Source organism: Prosopis cineraria, unplaced genomic scaffold (genome assembly GCF_029017545.1).
Source record: "Prosopis cineraria cultivar Desert tree isolate PC_DT_omini unplaced genomic scaffold, ASM2901754v1 PC8, whole genome shotgun sequence".
Lineage (NCBI taxonomy): Eukaryota > Viridiplantae > Streptophyta > Magnoliopsida > Fabales > Fabaceae > Prosopis > Prosopis cineraria.
The window spans coordinates 4,907,962-4,924,768 of NW_026555339.1; the positions used below are offsets into that span (position 1 = coordinate 4,907,962).

A 16,807-nucleotide genomic window follows, 5' to 3' on the forward strand; every position below is an offset into this window, starting at 1 on the left:
GTTCAAACAAACTTGAGTCTGGGAGAGTATCCCACCCCCAGTCACGATCACCGACTGTGCCCCCATCAGTTACCACACCCTCAAGTCTCAAAGCTTCCTTCTCTCAGCTTCTGCGTTCTCCACATTAGTACCCCACCATCACTCTCCTTTGAACAACCACCTCTCCCACTCGCTGTGGAAGCCAAGTACAACAAATCTATTTTCTTGAATATTCATAAGATCCGCGTCAACGTCAAAGCACGTAATCATCAGCAATATAAACAATCTGCAACTAAAGTTGGTCGAAATTTAGCCGCCAAAACTAGTTATGCTTCCAACTTTTAGTCACCAAAAGAGTTTCCTGAAAAGTAATCCATGGCTCACAGACCCTGCTTTAAAAAGGTGTGGTATCTGCTTCCTATGTGATCACAGATACTTGGCACAAAAGAAAAATTAAAAACCAAAATGTACCATTCGTATCTGCAACTACATGCGATCAGATGGGCCCGAGGGGGGAAACAATTTAACACTTGGGCTGGACTATTAAACTGGAAACTAAAAGCAACGCAGCCATGCCAAAATGGCAAATTATTTTTGCTTATCATGCTTACTGAAAAACAAAAATGCAAGGAAATAACCTCGACTAAACATTTGAATGACGAACAGATGCTAATATTACATCAATTAAAGCACAGGTAAATGGGGAGGGGAGAAATATATATAGTACAACATATTCATTTCCTTGGGGCTGACATTCCTCACAGAAAATGAATCAATCAGCGGCCATAATAGGGTGGGGGTTGTGGGCTCCTGTCTGCTCTTCTATCTAGTTGAGAATATCGATTGGCTGACTGTTGAGGGTGACCATGCTGTCTAGGACCACCAGGGTTACTTCGGGGAACCCAGTTTTGGTGAACCTGTTGATGACTCGATGCTCTACTTGAGTGGAAATTCGAGCCGTGCTGACCGTGATGATAATTGTTATATGCACCATTATATGCAGGAACATTTCCTTGTGCATTCACGAACCTGGCATTATGATTAGCATCTGATGGTTGATAACTCTGCCTCGCGCTCCCTCCACTACCATGAGCCATCGATGAATTATTTCTTCCATAATGATGAGATCTAGGGCGTTCATGGTTACTTCTTCCATAATAATTTGATTGATGATGCGAGTCATGCATCGATGGTCCAGGATAAGGTTGAGTATAGCCATATTGCTGAGTAGGAATAGGAGTGTAAGGTGGCAGTAGCACAGGGCCTTGAGGGGGAGGAGTTGACACAGGTCTTGATGCACCATGATATCCTGAGCGGGAATCATACACTGGATGGGGAAGCAATGAATGCGGAGGGCCCATTGGTGCAGCATAAGGACGAAGTTCTCCATTAATCATATGTTGATGCCCATTAGATTCGACCTTCAATTGCAAAGAGTTAGCCAGAAGTCGATGTGCTGCCTCTCCAAGCTGCTTGCCAGAAATGGATCCTGGAGGGTTTTGCCTGAAATAAAAAGCCATTTACCCCAGTCAAAATTTGGGCCAGGTAGTTAAACTCCGCATAATAAAATAGTAAATCACAGGCTTCAATATAAAAACCAAAGCCTTACCTCCCACTCTCTGAGTTTCTCCTACCAAAATCTTCATGCCACAGAACAGGTTCAGGTTTCAGATCACCAATTGTCACGATCTGTATGGGAAAAAATGAACTCAATGTTACTTTTTCCTCCTATGAATCAGGCATGTCTTAATTCATAATTAACCAGGTAACCCAACTAAACATAAGAACGGGGTATGTTAAACAGTGATGTCTAAATTTAATAAACCTATACCATGTTAACAAATAATAACTGGAGAATAAAGGGAGGATAAAATAAGTAGCAACTAGGAAATTCAAATACCTTCTTGGGATATTGAACTCCTTTAGGTGGCCGAGTAATGTGCTTGTGCTTATCTGGTAGTCTGTATATCGCACATCTGCACAAAAAAGTGGAAATGGGAAAATTATTAAAATTACAGGAAGTTTCAGCAGATCAATGGCCAAAAATCAAGTCAAATCAAATTGCTATCATATTGAACTTGAAAGGCTCACATGACTTGGTTGTCAACAATATCTTCCATTCCTGCAACAGGCGACCTGAAAATTGGTGGGCAAGGTTCTCCAACACATAGTGATATGTAACCGTTCATTCCACCACTGCATGCAGTACCCCTAAATAACATCAGAAATAGTTCAAGCAGGTCTTAAATGTCATCAAGAAAAATAACGGAGAAGCAGACAAAATTGAACAATTTGGATTACTCTAGTCTAAATAGTGATCCAGCTCTTTCTTTTAACAATCAAAAGGTAATGGACATTTGCTCTTTTATAATCCTCTACACTCCTTCATATTCACATCATGATCATCAGAATAAGTAAATCAGTTTATTGTCTCGAAACAATGTCTTTCACCCAAAATGTGCTCCATCACCAAAACAGATTTGTAACTAAATCAACCCATGTTACTAAGAAGTATCAAGCTCACATATTGACATGTCATAAAAACTCAGGGAAATTTACTTACCTAACAGAGAATATTACTGACTTTCTAGCTTGTGTTTTAAGTGATTATCCAAAAAGACAAATCATATGATCTATGACTTAATCCATAAAGGGAAACATTGAAATGTTGTCATAAAAGACTCAGTTCTGTGTCCAATGACTCAGTTAGAAGTCCAAGTTTGCTAATCAATGAAAACAAAGATTCTTGTATGATATCGAGGCTCAAGCTGATCACTTCATGTTTCATCACATTAGAAAAACTGGAATCTAAACTTGGATTGTTGGTCAGAAGCCACAACTTTTTTTTAAAAAAAAAAAAAAATCAAGACACAATCATCAAAAGGCAACACATTGAAATCTTCCCTCGAATGGGAGAACACCTGTGCATAATAATAATAATAATAATTAAATTCTTCCCTCAAATAATAAAATTTCCTTCAACAAATTGCCAAGCATAACCAACCTCTCCTTAGGATTGATTGGTTCCTTAACCTCAATGCGCTCTCTGTCTGACATTTTTCTACATCTGTTGTCAAGTGTGCTTATGCATGCCGAGAGAGGATGACAAGAATTGACAAAAAGCAATTCAAACATAACACTGTTCCGTCGGGTTTCCTCTGCCTTTTTTGCATAACGTAGCACAATATGAATAACAAGATATAAACTAAACTCAGCAAGCAAATAAAAAGAAATAGGGGGGAGGACCAATAAAGGTGGATCAAATAAACATACACATCTCAGACGGAATGGAAAAAAGGTGCTATACCGATAAGAGGTGTTCAATTTTTCCAACTTCTGCAAGAAGACGCGCTTCTTCAATAAAAGGTAATTTTGCAATACCCTACACAGGAAAGCAATATCAATGTTCGTGATCATGACTCCACAAGTTGTAGCTATTACCTCATTCAATAACTTCAATAAGGCTAAATCTATCAAGTGAGGGTCTAGAATTGGTTCTATTAATATTTTTACTGCCTCGTCAAACAATGACCTTTTAAACTTGCTGTGGAGACAGCACAAAAACACCATTCCCTGTTCATATCCTTTAAATAAGAGAAATGTGGGGAGGGAGTTAAAAAGCTCAGACCCAGTTATATAGGATTGCATGCAATGTCAAGGGACCACATCATGTCAAACATCTAATGCCTCATTTGGTATAATGGAAGTGATTTTAATGAAAATGGAAATGAATATGGAAGTGGAAATGGGAATTAAAAACATGTTTGGCATGTTCATGGAATTATTCTATAATTTTTAATTAAAATGTATTTTCACAATGCTAAGAGACAAAATACCCTTGCTCAGAAAAAACTGCACTTGCAGAACACCCTCCGCCATCAATGGCACCCACCCCTACCAATGACAACAACCAAAATATTCAACAGACCAAAGCAGATCTGAAAAATGACACAATCAGAAAATAGATTTGAAACACAGTTGAGAAGATGAAGAAGAAATGAAGATTTGGAGAAATCAAAGCTAAAGTCTAGAGATCTAAAGATGACACGCAGCTGGAAATTTGGGAAAAGCCGGAGATCTGAAAAAGAAATCACGGAGAGGAGGTGGTGAAGAAGAGGAGATGATCGCAGTGGTCACTGATGAAGGAAGACGAAACGTCTTGTCGCTGAGGAGGCCGCTCTCAACTTATCACCATGGCCAAGGAGGTCACCATCGCTCTTGATTGCAAACCCTGGTTTGCAGATCTGTCACCATTGCTGAAGAGTTTTCATCAACAGGGAGACAAGAGAGGAGAAAAAAGTCATAAATCTCAATTCCATGGAACCGTTCAGAATTCAATTCAACCACTTTTTGTGGAATTTGATTCCACATGGAATTAGAATTTGACATGCCAAACAGGCTAAAGATATGACTTCCAACTCCAACTCCATTACCATACCCTTCAATCCCATCACACCTAATGGAACCTAAGGGTCTATGAATCATTTTATCAATACCTAACAAACTCATCTTCATTTTTAGAAGATACTAAAACATACACCAAGGTACAAGTGCAACACACCTGCCAAGCATAGCGTTTGCCATTCATGTCCACCTCAAAGTCTGACAAAAAGCAACATGTCAGAAAGGAGCAACAAAGGCAACAGAATAACAGATACTTAACTTCCATTTTCAAAATAAACAACATACCAATTGGATAAAAATCAATAATTGGTGAGTTTGGATCAGTCATCAATTTCCTATATGGCTCAGGAAGAGCATGAGCGCTGCAGATGAATCACAATTAATATCTTATATAATGGACTATGCTATACCAACATGATCAGAACAAAAATGCACAGCGAGCAAACCTTGCAGCAGGAAAAACCCCTAGAAGCTGGTCAAATGGTTTGAATGGGGTCCCCAGCTCGAAGTTTATCGTAAGATCACTAAGGCCCTTCAGATCAGATGCAAAGGGGGCATAGTGATAAGGATAAAACCTGATTGACACACCCACAAAAAAAAAAAAAAAAAAAAACAAAAAAGTAGACCTTTAGCTCTTGGTGCAAACCAAATCCAGAAAACATAAGCATCACAAACGTAATTTATACATTGGTTCTTCGATCCATTTACAGTTCATATCTATTTGTTTAAACTAAAACATTAATTTAAACCAGTAACTTCAAAGTAGATCTTATAACATCAACCAAAAGTGTCATTGATTTCATCCAGGGTTCAACCCGGGGCAGGGGGGATTCATCCCAAGGTTTAACCTATTTTTCGGTCCAATTGAGTAAAACAAAAACAAAAAGGATTTTCAGATAGCAACCCAACCACAATTGAACCACAATAATCTGATAAAGTTACGGCTCACCCGATCCAAAGACCCCCCCCCAAAAAAAAAAGATAAATAAATGAATATACGAAACAAACGGCGAAATGGAGGGAACTCCACCAATTCATTTCAATGTTCTAAAGCAAGTGAGCAGACCTAAAAGACGAGGAAAAGAAAAGGCTATTACAAATAGTAAGCAAAAGAAAGCCATCTCAGCACTACGCTCAGCACAGCACACCACTCTAGAAGTACTTTGAAAGGAACTCACCACTGCCAAGAACAGACCCCTTCATAATAATAGTGCATAACCCAACATAGGCCTTCTGCGTATTTCAAGACCTAAACAACAAAAGTGCAATTTAAGCTAGATCTCCATGTGAATCAAATTTAGCAACACTTCAAATTATTCACTTACAACATCTCTCCGTATCAATTCAACGTCCTCAGGAGTTTTAGCAGAAAATTTTTCCTCATAATACCTCTCTTTCCAGCCTGGTTCTCCCAACTTAATCTGTTAAAACAAGATATATTAAAGCAAATAAAGAGAAGTTAAATGGTTCATTAAAAAAAAGAAATTACATGAAAATAGCTATTCAGCAATAAAAATAATTGAAATATTGAAAGAATGACAGAAACATTGCATTAGCACTAGTGACACTTCTCAGAACAACAAACTATATCCAAGGATAAGCATGATGAACAAGGGCAGAAAGACAACAAAAAGTCATCTTTAGATCGCTAAATTCAACATTTGTATGTTGCAGCAAGTTTTTCAAGGCATCACCAAAACAAGCAAATGAAAATTGCCCATTAAAAAGGGATCTATCATTCAACCAATTAGGGAAACAGGTCATCACTTTAACAGCACATAACAACCGTTGCAAGAAAATATTAACTCAATAGCTGGATAAATAATTACACCAAGTAGAAACAAGTTTGCCCCCATTTTTTCCCTATTGGCAAGTTAACTTGTTGGAAACACGATCAGAATAGAAAAATTCAAAGAGTCATGCAAAACTTCATCTATTTTTAAAAAAATCAATAGAACACAAACATGAGCTCCTACCGTAGGCAATTAGTTGCTCCATAAAATTTAGAAAGCCTTGAAACCAAACTGATACATATGCAGGATTATTTGCACATGGACAACTCAGTTTAGAATGTAAACTGTGAAGTCTAATTCACATCAGGGCAACCAAACTATTTTTATGTGAATTCTAAACTTCAGACCTTGTCCGCTTCTGGATTAGCTGAGTTGAATGCATCAGATTTCTCACGCAGCCTCTCCTTAAGTATAGTTTTCAATTCATCTTTGTTATCTTGAACCTGAACCAGAAAGTCAGCCCATCAACAAAGGACAGACGAAATCACAAGCCCATAAAAATACTATGGAAGTAAATTAGTTTGAAAACAAATAACGGAATGCTTTGGTGAAATGTTAAAAACCATTTTTAACCCCTCATCGCGCATACCCAATCACAGGTTAGCCTGTGCACTAGTTCTAGAGAATGGTTGATGGAGTCAGAATAACATTAAAATGCCTCTCCTGAAGCATGAAGACATACATCTATTTCAAGACTATTCTCAGCTTCAACAATAGCAGCACCAATAGTTGCTCCTGAAGATAATTTGGCAACTTTGCGAGGCCGCTCAGAGTTGTCTTTATTACCCCAAGAAGGCTTGCCTATTTCAAGATTTGAGAGCTCCGTTGTTGCTTGGCCAACTTGGTTTCTAGTTGATTTTAAGCCATTTGACTTATAACTCAGCCCAGATTGTTGAAATGGGGCTGCTGGGGCTGAAACAAGACGAGAACCATGGAACCGTGAAACTGGAACAAGAGACTCCGGGAGAACTGATGGTGCAGCATCATCACCCCTTCGTGCATGGGCCTTGTCACGTTTAATTCTTTCAACTTGCCTCTGAAGAAAAAAGAAATAAGAGTCACCATCTCAATTCTAATATAACTAGAACTAAAGTGTCCATATGTGCTGGGGAATAAAATGTCTAGTTCTAGGAACAAGCAAAAATTTATCACAGTATCTCACTAATTCTCGCATCAACAGAAGAAAATATGAAAGATGAGAGTTTATCAACATGAATATAAACTTTTTTAATATCTACCAAGTTTTTACCTCTTAGCATACTTCTTTCTTCCTCCTCCAACATATATAACATGAATACAAACTTTTTAATATCTACCTATTTCTTCTATGAGAACAGGATAGAAATAATCAAGGAAAAGGGGGGAGATGGTCAGTAAACCAAGAGAACCTTTTTAATGAACAAATCAAAAAGGAAAGAAAAGAAAAGAAGCCCAAACCCAAATAATTGAAGGCTTTATATAGGGCCAAGAGATTAATCCTCATCAGGTAAATAAGCTAAAATAATAAAAGTATAACAAAAGGATAATCAAATTCAAAGCAAAACTGATCGACCAGTACGATAGTTTCCAATTGATATGTCTATCATAATCCCTAATATAGAAATAATTTCTAATATCTCCCCAACATTCTTTTCCCATTCTTCATCATAAAGTCTCAATCTCAACTGCAAATTACAAACTGGATGAAAAATATCTCAATGTGATGAACAACTATCATTGAAAGTATCCTACAGGTAAACAGATATAGACAAAACAAAGCATACATGTATAATATTCGACCCAATATCTTAAACATTGAATTAGTGATGTCCTTCTAAATCAAACAAAAATAAGACTGTCCTGTATATCAAGGACATTTTACCAGAATATAGCTTTGCTTAAAAAACTACATCAAAAATGGATTTCTAGTCTTCTTTTTTTTTTGGGGCCTTGTCCAAGCTTGAGCCATGTTGAGCGTGAATCTGAACCCAACATTTATTTAAATGCATATGCATGTGAACGTATCATGGCAGTAATCTCAGACAAGTTCGACGCATGATACATGTGAAAATAAAAGTGCCAGTGCCATAACATAACTAAATAGAGGCCTGAAATGAGTAAAATATAGCACTCCTGATAAATGGAAATATTTAGTGCCATCTTCTGAGCTAAGCGCATCACTATACAACAAAATCAGATGAAAACAGACCTGATGCAACCTAGCTCTTTTCTGGAATATTCTATCTTCGTAAGATCCAACAGCCTGAATAAAGCGTTCCACCCTGCTTAAGCATGGCTGGGGAAAAAGCAGGAAGAAAACAAGACAAGTTATAAACAAACATTAATTATATGAAATTTGACACAGCAGAACACAACATGTCTGACCCAAATTAACATTATATACCTTGCTTCCATCAGTTAAATAACCTCCCAAAGACCTTAATTCTTTCTTGTATACTGCCATCAGCAAGTTGATTGCACCCTAGAGGAATACATAAGACGGAATTCCCAGAAATAGATCAGACACATGGCCTTAGGCCAAGCGGGGAAAAATCAGATATAGTACCAAAGAATCATATACAGATGCGATTATCTAACACCACCAACATTGTCATGTTTTGATCAAAAATATCATATCAGCCTCTAACACAAGCAATAAACAACTTCAAAAATTATCAAAAACATTAGCACCTTCTTTTGCGACAAAAGGAAAAATTACAGTTGATTATCAGCTTATTCAATAATTATGGGATCTTAAGACATCTCAATTCTCAACAAAAATACTGGGTTCAGAACCTGAGATCACACTCTCCAGTCTGTTGTTTGTAACAGGAAAGACACATAGCTAGACACAACCTAAAAGCAAAATTTGAATTCAAGACCTAAGTGACTACATAGTAAAATTCATGGGATGCTAGATTTCTGCAAGAATACACAGTGCAGGTCACCTGAACAATAGCTTCCCAAAATATTAAATCACAGAAACCCCACTTAGCTAATAAACCAATTTATTTTTAAATGTTTTCAGGGTTAATCAACACACATTTTACAGTAGAGACACTAAAACAAAGATTCATACCGTGCATTTTTAGACTTTGACAAGGGATGATATAATTACAGGACAACATGGCAGTCATATCCAACACTTTCAATAGGGACCAACATATTTTGCAATGGCCACCATTGTAAAACCAAACCAAAAAGGAGAGGGAGGGGACTAACCCCTGCATCAGCAAAGAAAACTAGCTATTTAAGTCAATGTGAAATTCCACACCAAATCCATGTACAAAATATCAGCCTTATAATATGAATAGCCAATCAAATGCAACAGGTAAAAGAAACAGAATGCAACGAGGTCTAGAGTAAATCATACCTCACGAATCTCTAGTGTAGGCATATGTGGTAGAAAATCATTTCCAACAAAGAAACACATGAAGATAAAATCATCCACAATGCGTTCAAAATCAATCTCAAATGGAAGGTTTGGTATTCTCATCTCATATTCCAGATATTCCCTCAAAGTCCAAATGTTTAGAAACTGAACAAGAAAGAAGATATGTAAGTCTGAGTAACTTAAAGTCTAGACTATCATGTCACATGTGGAACATGACAGAAGCTTTAAAGTTTAACTAGGTAAAATCTACCTGGAAGGGCTTTTTAGCCACCACAGGACTGCCTTTTTCATCGCACTCTCTTGACTTTCTTTTAGCCTTACCTTCACAATCTGCAGCCACATGACCCATCTGACCACATAAGAAGCATTTGTCTTGTCCAGGAGTAAATACAATCTGCAAATTTCACCATCAGTTTAATCGCTCACAAAATGCAGTGAGAAAATCAATGAAGCACAAAACAGTAATCAAATTCATTCTGTGACTATCATCATAGAGGTACCCACACTAGTCAAAGGTTTTAAGTAAAGATCAACAAATCACGCACCTCTCTTAGAACTGAGAAATGAATTTCATGGGTAGCTAAAGCCAACATAATCAAATCCGCATCCTGCCGTGTGATACCAAATGACAATATGATCGAATAAGTCCATAATCAATGAAGCAAAGACATGGAGTGAAGCACAAAAGAAGCTGAACTCTCAACAATCACTGTGTATTGAAGTATGACATAAGAGATATACCAAACCATACAGGCAGTGCCGTGTATTTGGATCATAACCACTTAGGTTTCTCTGAAGCCTAATATATGACATAATCTTGTGCTCCCCTTCACCGGGAACATTCGCATCAGAAAGAATAACCTTCAGGCATAAAAAGCATTATAGCATTAAATTCCTCTCAATCAAGGCACCTATGCCAGCTTATAGACAATTGAAAAGGTATGATGAGCTTCATACCTTAATATTTTGCCAACCAGGGTCATTGTTCAGCCTAAGATGAATGTAGTACTGAAGTGCAATTGACAAAACAGCCATAAATTCAGTTCCCGGGGTAATAACATTTGAATCAAAAACTTGTACATCCTCTTTAGGTGGAAGCTTTCTACCCTCCCTCTCAAATTCTTCCCTCAACTTTGCTTCTTCAGCAGCCTATGATTCAAAAACACGGAAGAAAATAAGTAGGGGCAAATAAACATTGTCACTGTCAGCCATTCGAAATGTTGGCTTGATGGTGAGAGCAATTTAGCATCACCAATCAAGTCACCAGTTCGAAATCAGCACTCTTCTGTTGAACCAAAGACATTGCACTGTTATTGTCCTTTAATAAAAATAATGATGATGATGATGATGAGTTGACTGTAAAAACTATCATTACATACTGCTTCTGCCGCATCTTTTGCTGCTCTGAACCGTCTAGATCTCTGTTGGTTCATTTTAGCCCTTGGTGCAACCCCATCTACAATGAGACACAATAAGATTCATTCACAATGTACATGACAACCATAACATCATTAACATCAACAAGACCAATCCAAACACATACCAATGGCCATAAATAGCAACTTCCGAGGCCGCACCATGACAAATAACCTGTCAATATAGTCAAACATGCACTGGAACACCTCGTCAAATGTAGTTGGGGATGGCTGCAATGCATGAAAAGCAATGTGGTGAAGAATAAGTAAACATCTACCTCAGGGTGACGGTGTGCAAAATAAAAGAAAAAATGGAGTAGTTTCAGCAGAGAAATTCAAAATTTCAAGATTAAAAACAACAATAATTTAATTAAAAATCGATTCTAACTCTACACAGCCCTTAATGAGGATCAGAAACCGGCAATTAAAGCAACAACAAGTGACAGCGTATCATGAACATGAAACCAAATAATACTCGAGCTAGAAGAAATAAGGAAAGAATATAAACTTGATTAGAAACTCAAAGAACATATAGTATCACTCCATCTGCTCCAAAAATCCAGTAAAGAAATTAGCATTCAACACATTGCATTCCTATTCACGCCTGGTGATTCATTATGATCTCATCGAGGTCGTCTTGAAGAGAATAAAATGACCTACAGCTAATATTCATCGCTAATTAAAAATGCGTGACGTGCAATACGTAACATCGAGCAAAGGGAGGAGGCATTGATCGAACACTCAGCCAGAGCCCGATGAAATAGAAGCGGCGAAATGACATGAGTAAATTTGAGCGTACCCGATCCTCGGGGTGGAAGCAGGGATGAATGATGCCATTCATGTCGAGGTAGAGGTTATCATATTCGATGTTGTTAGGGTTTTTCTTACTTGTATCCACGGGAATTTCGACGCAGTCGATTACGACAGGTTCTTCCTCGATCACGTCCACCACCACTAACGGATACTTCTCCGCCAACCAACGATAAAACGCCGGGACTCCCATCTTGAATCCCTCGCTGTGTTCGTTGGTTTTAGACGATAAACAAAGATGCACACAATTTTTCCCAACCTAGACGCTAAAACTCCCCGTGCGTTCAAATGATTCGGAGTGAGAAGCCGCAAAGGCTTCTTTCTCGTATAGGTTGTCTGGAGAACTAGGGCACGGGACTCTAAATGGAATGACTACGTTACCCCCCGTGAATCACCATATAATGCGCATAGCGGATGGGATATTCTGCTGTCCTTGCACAGATAAAGGTCGGTTAAGATATTTTATCGTTCACTTTCCGCTCCGCGGCCCGGAACACTGGGGCCCTTAATTTCCCGTTCTTTATTCCGTTTATTTGGGTTTTTTAGGGTTGCACATTTGGTAAATATTTTATATGATTTTGAATAGTTCATCAAACGAGGGTTTACGGTTGACTTATTGTTTGTGATTTAGAGCAATATTAAGCGTGCCAAAAACATGAAATCTTAATGTTAAAAAAGGTCACTGAGCTTTCTTGTTATAGTTTGTTCAGATGTAAAGATGCAATAATAATTATGAGGAAAAGAGCTTGATTAATGATGTAAAAATTACATGATTACAAAGAATTGAAATAAGAGTTAAATTCTAAAGATAAGGTAATATAAAAGATAACTTAAGTAGCACAGTGTTGTGTGAGTTCTTTGGAACTCTGTTCGTTGCTTGTTTTAGATCATTTTCTCTATAAAACTAGGAGCCTGGCTGCTTCATGTCGCAATATTTGCTCTTGCTAGTTGTGGTCTCACTAGATTCAAGGCACATCCAAATAATGGTCTTCTTAACTCAACAACTCCAAGTCTTACGAGTCAGGTTTCCTCCATCACTCAGCACTTACTTATTCCGAAAGGTTTCTTGTTAAATGGTCCAAGCCTTATCTCAATGGATGGTTTATTAGGCCTAATATTTCCTCTTTTGTACTATTAAGCTATAATCAAATGTTGTTTTATTTTAGGCCCAAACAATATCCTTATATGCTAGTGGCCAATGGCTATAGGCCACTTTCTCATTTAACTTTTTTTAATAAATCAAAGAGATCGTTGCTTGTGTCCCAACATCATCAACTTCTCTCCTTTAAGTTTCTCGTGTGAGCAACAAATCTATTTGTATGTGATAGTGGTTACTCCTTAGTGCCTCTTCCTTCGATGATGGCCAAGGGAAAGGAGGTTCTTAATCTATGAAGGGTAAAGTCAAATGAGGGGGAATATAAATTGAAGAGAGCAAGCTGGTAGTGGAATTACAAAAGGTGGATGAACCTCCTTTCAACTATTTCTTTATTTCCTGGTAATTCATTTGTCTTCGTTGTCATCCTCTTTAATTCTTCATCATCCTCGATCAAGATTAGAAAATTTCCATGTTTTTGCTTTTATTGTTCATAGATTGTGATTTTAGGCATTATAATAGGGCAAATGAGATGAAGGAGAAAACGTGTTAGAAGTAGATGGGAGGGGATAAGCACAAAGCCAATGAAAGGGTTCGAGTGGCAATTGGAGCTTTATCCTACTATCAGCCAGCGCTACTGATCAAGATTAAGCTATGCAAGAGATCGAGAGCAACCAAAAAAAAATTTTCATTGCCTTATTTTTTTGCGAAAGTGAGAACCCTTTGCCCTTTTAAGCCTTGGTAAGCTATTAGTTTGTTTGAGATTCTCACTTCCAATTTCCAATCTAGCTTCCTAGATTTTATTCTTCAATGAGTTTCCTATTTCATTAATGCTTTCTTGCTAACTAATTCGAGTATGTGGATATATCTAAAATTCTATATCCTATTTTATAGAATTGATACGAGTAGCTTTTATAAAATTTGACTCTTATTCAAAAAGAAGGTGACCTAAAATTTTTAACTCGCTTAGTTTATCTAAAAATGTTCAATCAAAAGCATCATCAAAGACCAATTTTGCTAGAGTGATGTCTTGATTGAAGGCAAGGTCATATTGCAGTAAATATTATCCAAAATTTAAACCTCTCCAACTATTTCACTATTAGTGGTATCTTTTTTCTCTATTTTTTGTTGGCACATATTTCTCTTTACTATAAAGTTTCAAAGGAAAGAGCAATAGCTTGAAAAGTCATACAATTTATATCACATGAGCTCTCATGCTTATAAAAGCTTCTCCTTTAATGCTGTTTGTTTCATGTTGGCGAGTTATGTTTTATTTTTCATTTAATTTACTATAATAATTTCTTCATCACTAATTTGTTGTGCCTTGTTTTTCATTTGTTGAAATTGTTGCAATTTCCCAACATTTTGAGTTTTCATACTTTGTTTGTTGGCATGTAACTGATAAATATGTCTTAAACATATCTCCCTAAGGTATGATTCATTTAAAAAAAGATTCAAAAGCCTCGAAGAATTCTCCCTTCTTCCCAAAAAATTTATACATTAAGGATTGGATAAATAACTAAATCAATTTATAATATGCATATTTTTATGAGAGGTGAGCATATTTGTCATGTTATGTAAAGCCCGCAAGTCTTGCTTTTTAGATGTACTTACATGTGCAAGCTCAACATAACACATTGCTAGTTAAATTGATCATTTTCATGACCATGCCATCCTAAAGTATTAACATTTCTCCTCCCTTGTGTTGTTCTTTACATTGGTTAGTTTAGCTTGCTATCAAGTTTTGACTATTTTTTTAATTAAACATTGTTGGAGTAGAGGTTTTAGGTACGTTGAGGTGGAACTAAATTGTGCTCAAAGTTTTAATCTATTGAATCGGGATATATCAACAACCAATCCACTATATGAAATTCTTTATGAAGCTGGGAAGATAGTTGTGAGAGATATTGGGATGTTTTTTGGTTATACTCTTGCACTAACAATGGTGACCAAATTAGAGAGGTTATTAATTAGAATAGGTTTACATAGCCTTGATGATCACTTTGGTGCATTTTATTATCAATCCTCCATGCTTTAAGGAGGGGGTAGACTGTGAAATGTACTAATCCTCACCCTCTTGTATTTATCTACTTGTGTGGATTATGTTAATATGTGCTCCATCTTCCATTAAAAAAAATACTAAAGTAATTCTCTCCCCCCCTTCCTCTTCACCTATTCCTTCATGTTGGTTAAACACTGCAAGTCCTGCCTTATGTTGCTGCATGTTATTAATGATATAAAAGTATTTTGTATCCTTTTGCCTTCTATAAAAGCAACTTGGCCACAGTGAGCTTTTTGAGAACTTCTTTTCATTTGTTGAGGTATGGACAAAATAATAGACAATCAATAAAGGATACTGTGCACACCTTTTTTTGTTTAAACGATGTACACAGTTTTTGGGATTTGAATGATTCTTTTCAATGTGGCTTAAACTTAAGTTTCTTATTGTTAGTATTTTGTTCTTGGCAAGGTTACATTCGGACTAGTTAATAGGGAGGCATGTTCCTATTGGTCTAAGGCTATATATAAACATGTTCATTTTTTATATAAGCATCTTCATTTATATAAGCTCGACTATGAACATCTATTATTTAATTAACTATCATAACTTTAGGAGGTTTATGGCAGCAAGTCGATTGCAATTCCAACTTATCTCTAATGCCTTTAAATAGCTTTTTTGTGCCAATATGTTCAAGTTGTGAGTATTAAATGCAACTTCTTACCTTTCAGATTTCTTATTGCAACACATTTCAGTTAATTAAAGCCATACTCAAACTTGAGAATTTGTTAATTTATAATATGATTCTTATTTACATGTATGTGCAATAACCATTTTAAAGCATATTAAATCTTTGGCATTGCCTTTTCTTTTTAATAGAATAAAGAAATTTGAAGGCATTGCTAGCTGCCAATTCTTTTCCAATGGCAATTTGAGTTTTGCATAAAGTCAACACTTTTCTCTAACAATTTTTAAATTAAGCTGAAAAAAGATGCAATAAGGAGAGATAATATGCCATAAGGACCATAAACTTTTTTTGTGAAAACTCAGGCTACGGATTTAGCAAAACTATTATCCTAAGTCTTCATCATTACCTCATTTGTGCTTAATAGCCTTGATTATCATATAAAGTCTATATATATCTATTTGCAAATGTCATGATGGTTTTGATAGGCTTTATTTTACAGTGCCTTGTGCAATGACAATTACTATAATTTAGTTATGCTTTGGTTTTATAGTCTTCGCTTAGTGCTCTCTCTCTCTCAGGCTTTTCTTCCTTTTTACTTATCCTTTCTCCCATCTTCTCTCTTTTTATTTATTTTTGTTATTTGTTTTCAATTAACTTACTCATGTTTGAGAAGTTGATATGATAATCCATTCCAAGGCAATAGGATTAGATGTCAATGTTAATAAATGGCTCCAAAACTTAGGGTTTTTAAGGATGTATGATAATAAAGAAGCTCTAACATGTGCCTATGACTTTGGCATCATTGAAGTATTGGGGTAAAGACACCATCCTCAATTTTATTGTAAACATGTCCATCTTTATTCTTCACTATGTGTATATGAATTAAAGTTGATAAAATAAACATTTTGTTTTATATCTTAATTACCATGTATATATGAATATTTTGTGGCTTACAAATTATAAAAAAGAGCGCAAGGAGGTGGAGGGTCAATAAAAAGAAGAATACATTAGAACCTTAAGAAGAATAAAATGACGTTAATTTAAAAGGCGTGGCGATCATCTTGATATTTTGACATTTTCTTTTGTCATGGATTTTTTATTTATATATATTATTTTTATTTTCAATCCAAGAGGTAGATTTCTACTACTAACTAGCGATCTCTTCTCTTAAACAGTGCCAGTTTAGTGATATATTGTTTTGGCTTTTAATAGTCACAGTTGTAATGTTTTAATTTAAATTTTAATAGTCAATT

General features: G+C 36.3%; 1 protein-coding gene across 2 annotated transcripts; it reads right to left on the reverse strand.

Annotated features, from left to right (window-relative positions):
* Nucleotides 1-494: 494 nt before the first annotated feature.
* Nucleotides 495-12,127, reverse strand: LOC129317814 (5'-3' exoribonuclease 3). 2 transcript variants are annotated; one of them, XM_054962204.1, is made up of 23 exons: nucleotides 11,764-12,127; nucleotides 11,093-11,195; nucleotides 10,929-11,005; nucleotides 10,507-10,698; nucleotides 10,291-10,410; nucleotides 10,095-10,157; nucleotides 9,800-9,943; nucleotides 9,529-9,693; nucleotides 8,560-8,637; nucleotides 8,365-8,451; nucleotides 6,859-7,212; nucleotides 6,524-6,619; nucleotides 5,709-5,804; nucleotides 5,562-5,632; nucleotides 4,830-4,958; nucleotides 4,669-4,745; nucleotides 4,541-4,581; nucleotides 3,287-3,361; nucleotides 2,984-3,141; nucleotides 2,071-2,175; nucleotides 1,880-1,955; nucleotides 1,589-1,668; nucleotides 495-1,482 (listed from the first exon to the last, which is right to left on the reverse strand). In XM_054962204.1, the coding sequence occupies exons 1-23, from the start codon at nucleotides 11,965-11,967 to the stop codon at nucleotides 756-758; spliced, it is 3,318 nt and encodes a 1,105-aa protein (XP_054818179.1). In that variant the 5' UTR covers nucleotides 11,968-12,127; the 3' UTR covers nucleotides 495-755. The 2 variants fall into 2 exon arrangements, with proteins under 2 accessions (XP_054818179.1, XP_054818178.1); XM_054962203.1 differs by having other exon boundaries at nucleotides 2,071-2,190.
* Between the last annotated feature and the right edge of the window lie 4,680 nt (nucleotides 12,128-16,807).

What these genes read in the sequence shown, in the direction of transcription:
- LOC129317814 (XM_054962203.1), bottom strand. Translation starts at nt 11,967, where the DNA reads ATGGGAGTCCCGGCGTTTTATCGTTGGTTGGCGGAGAAGTATCCGTTA. An exon ending in AGAATAGTCTTGAAATAGAT is followed by an intron (nt 6,620 to 6,858) that starts GTATGTCTTCAT and finishes TTTCTGGTTCAG; the next exon opens with GTTCAAGATAACAAAGATGA. An exon ending in CCAATCAATCCTAAGGAGAG is followed by an intron (nt 2,191 to 2,983) that starts GTTGGTTATGCT and finishes GATGTTATTTAG; the next exon opens with GGGTACTGCATGCAGTGGTG.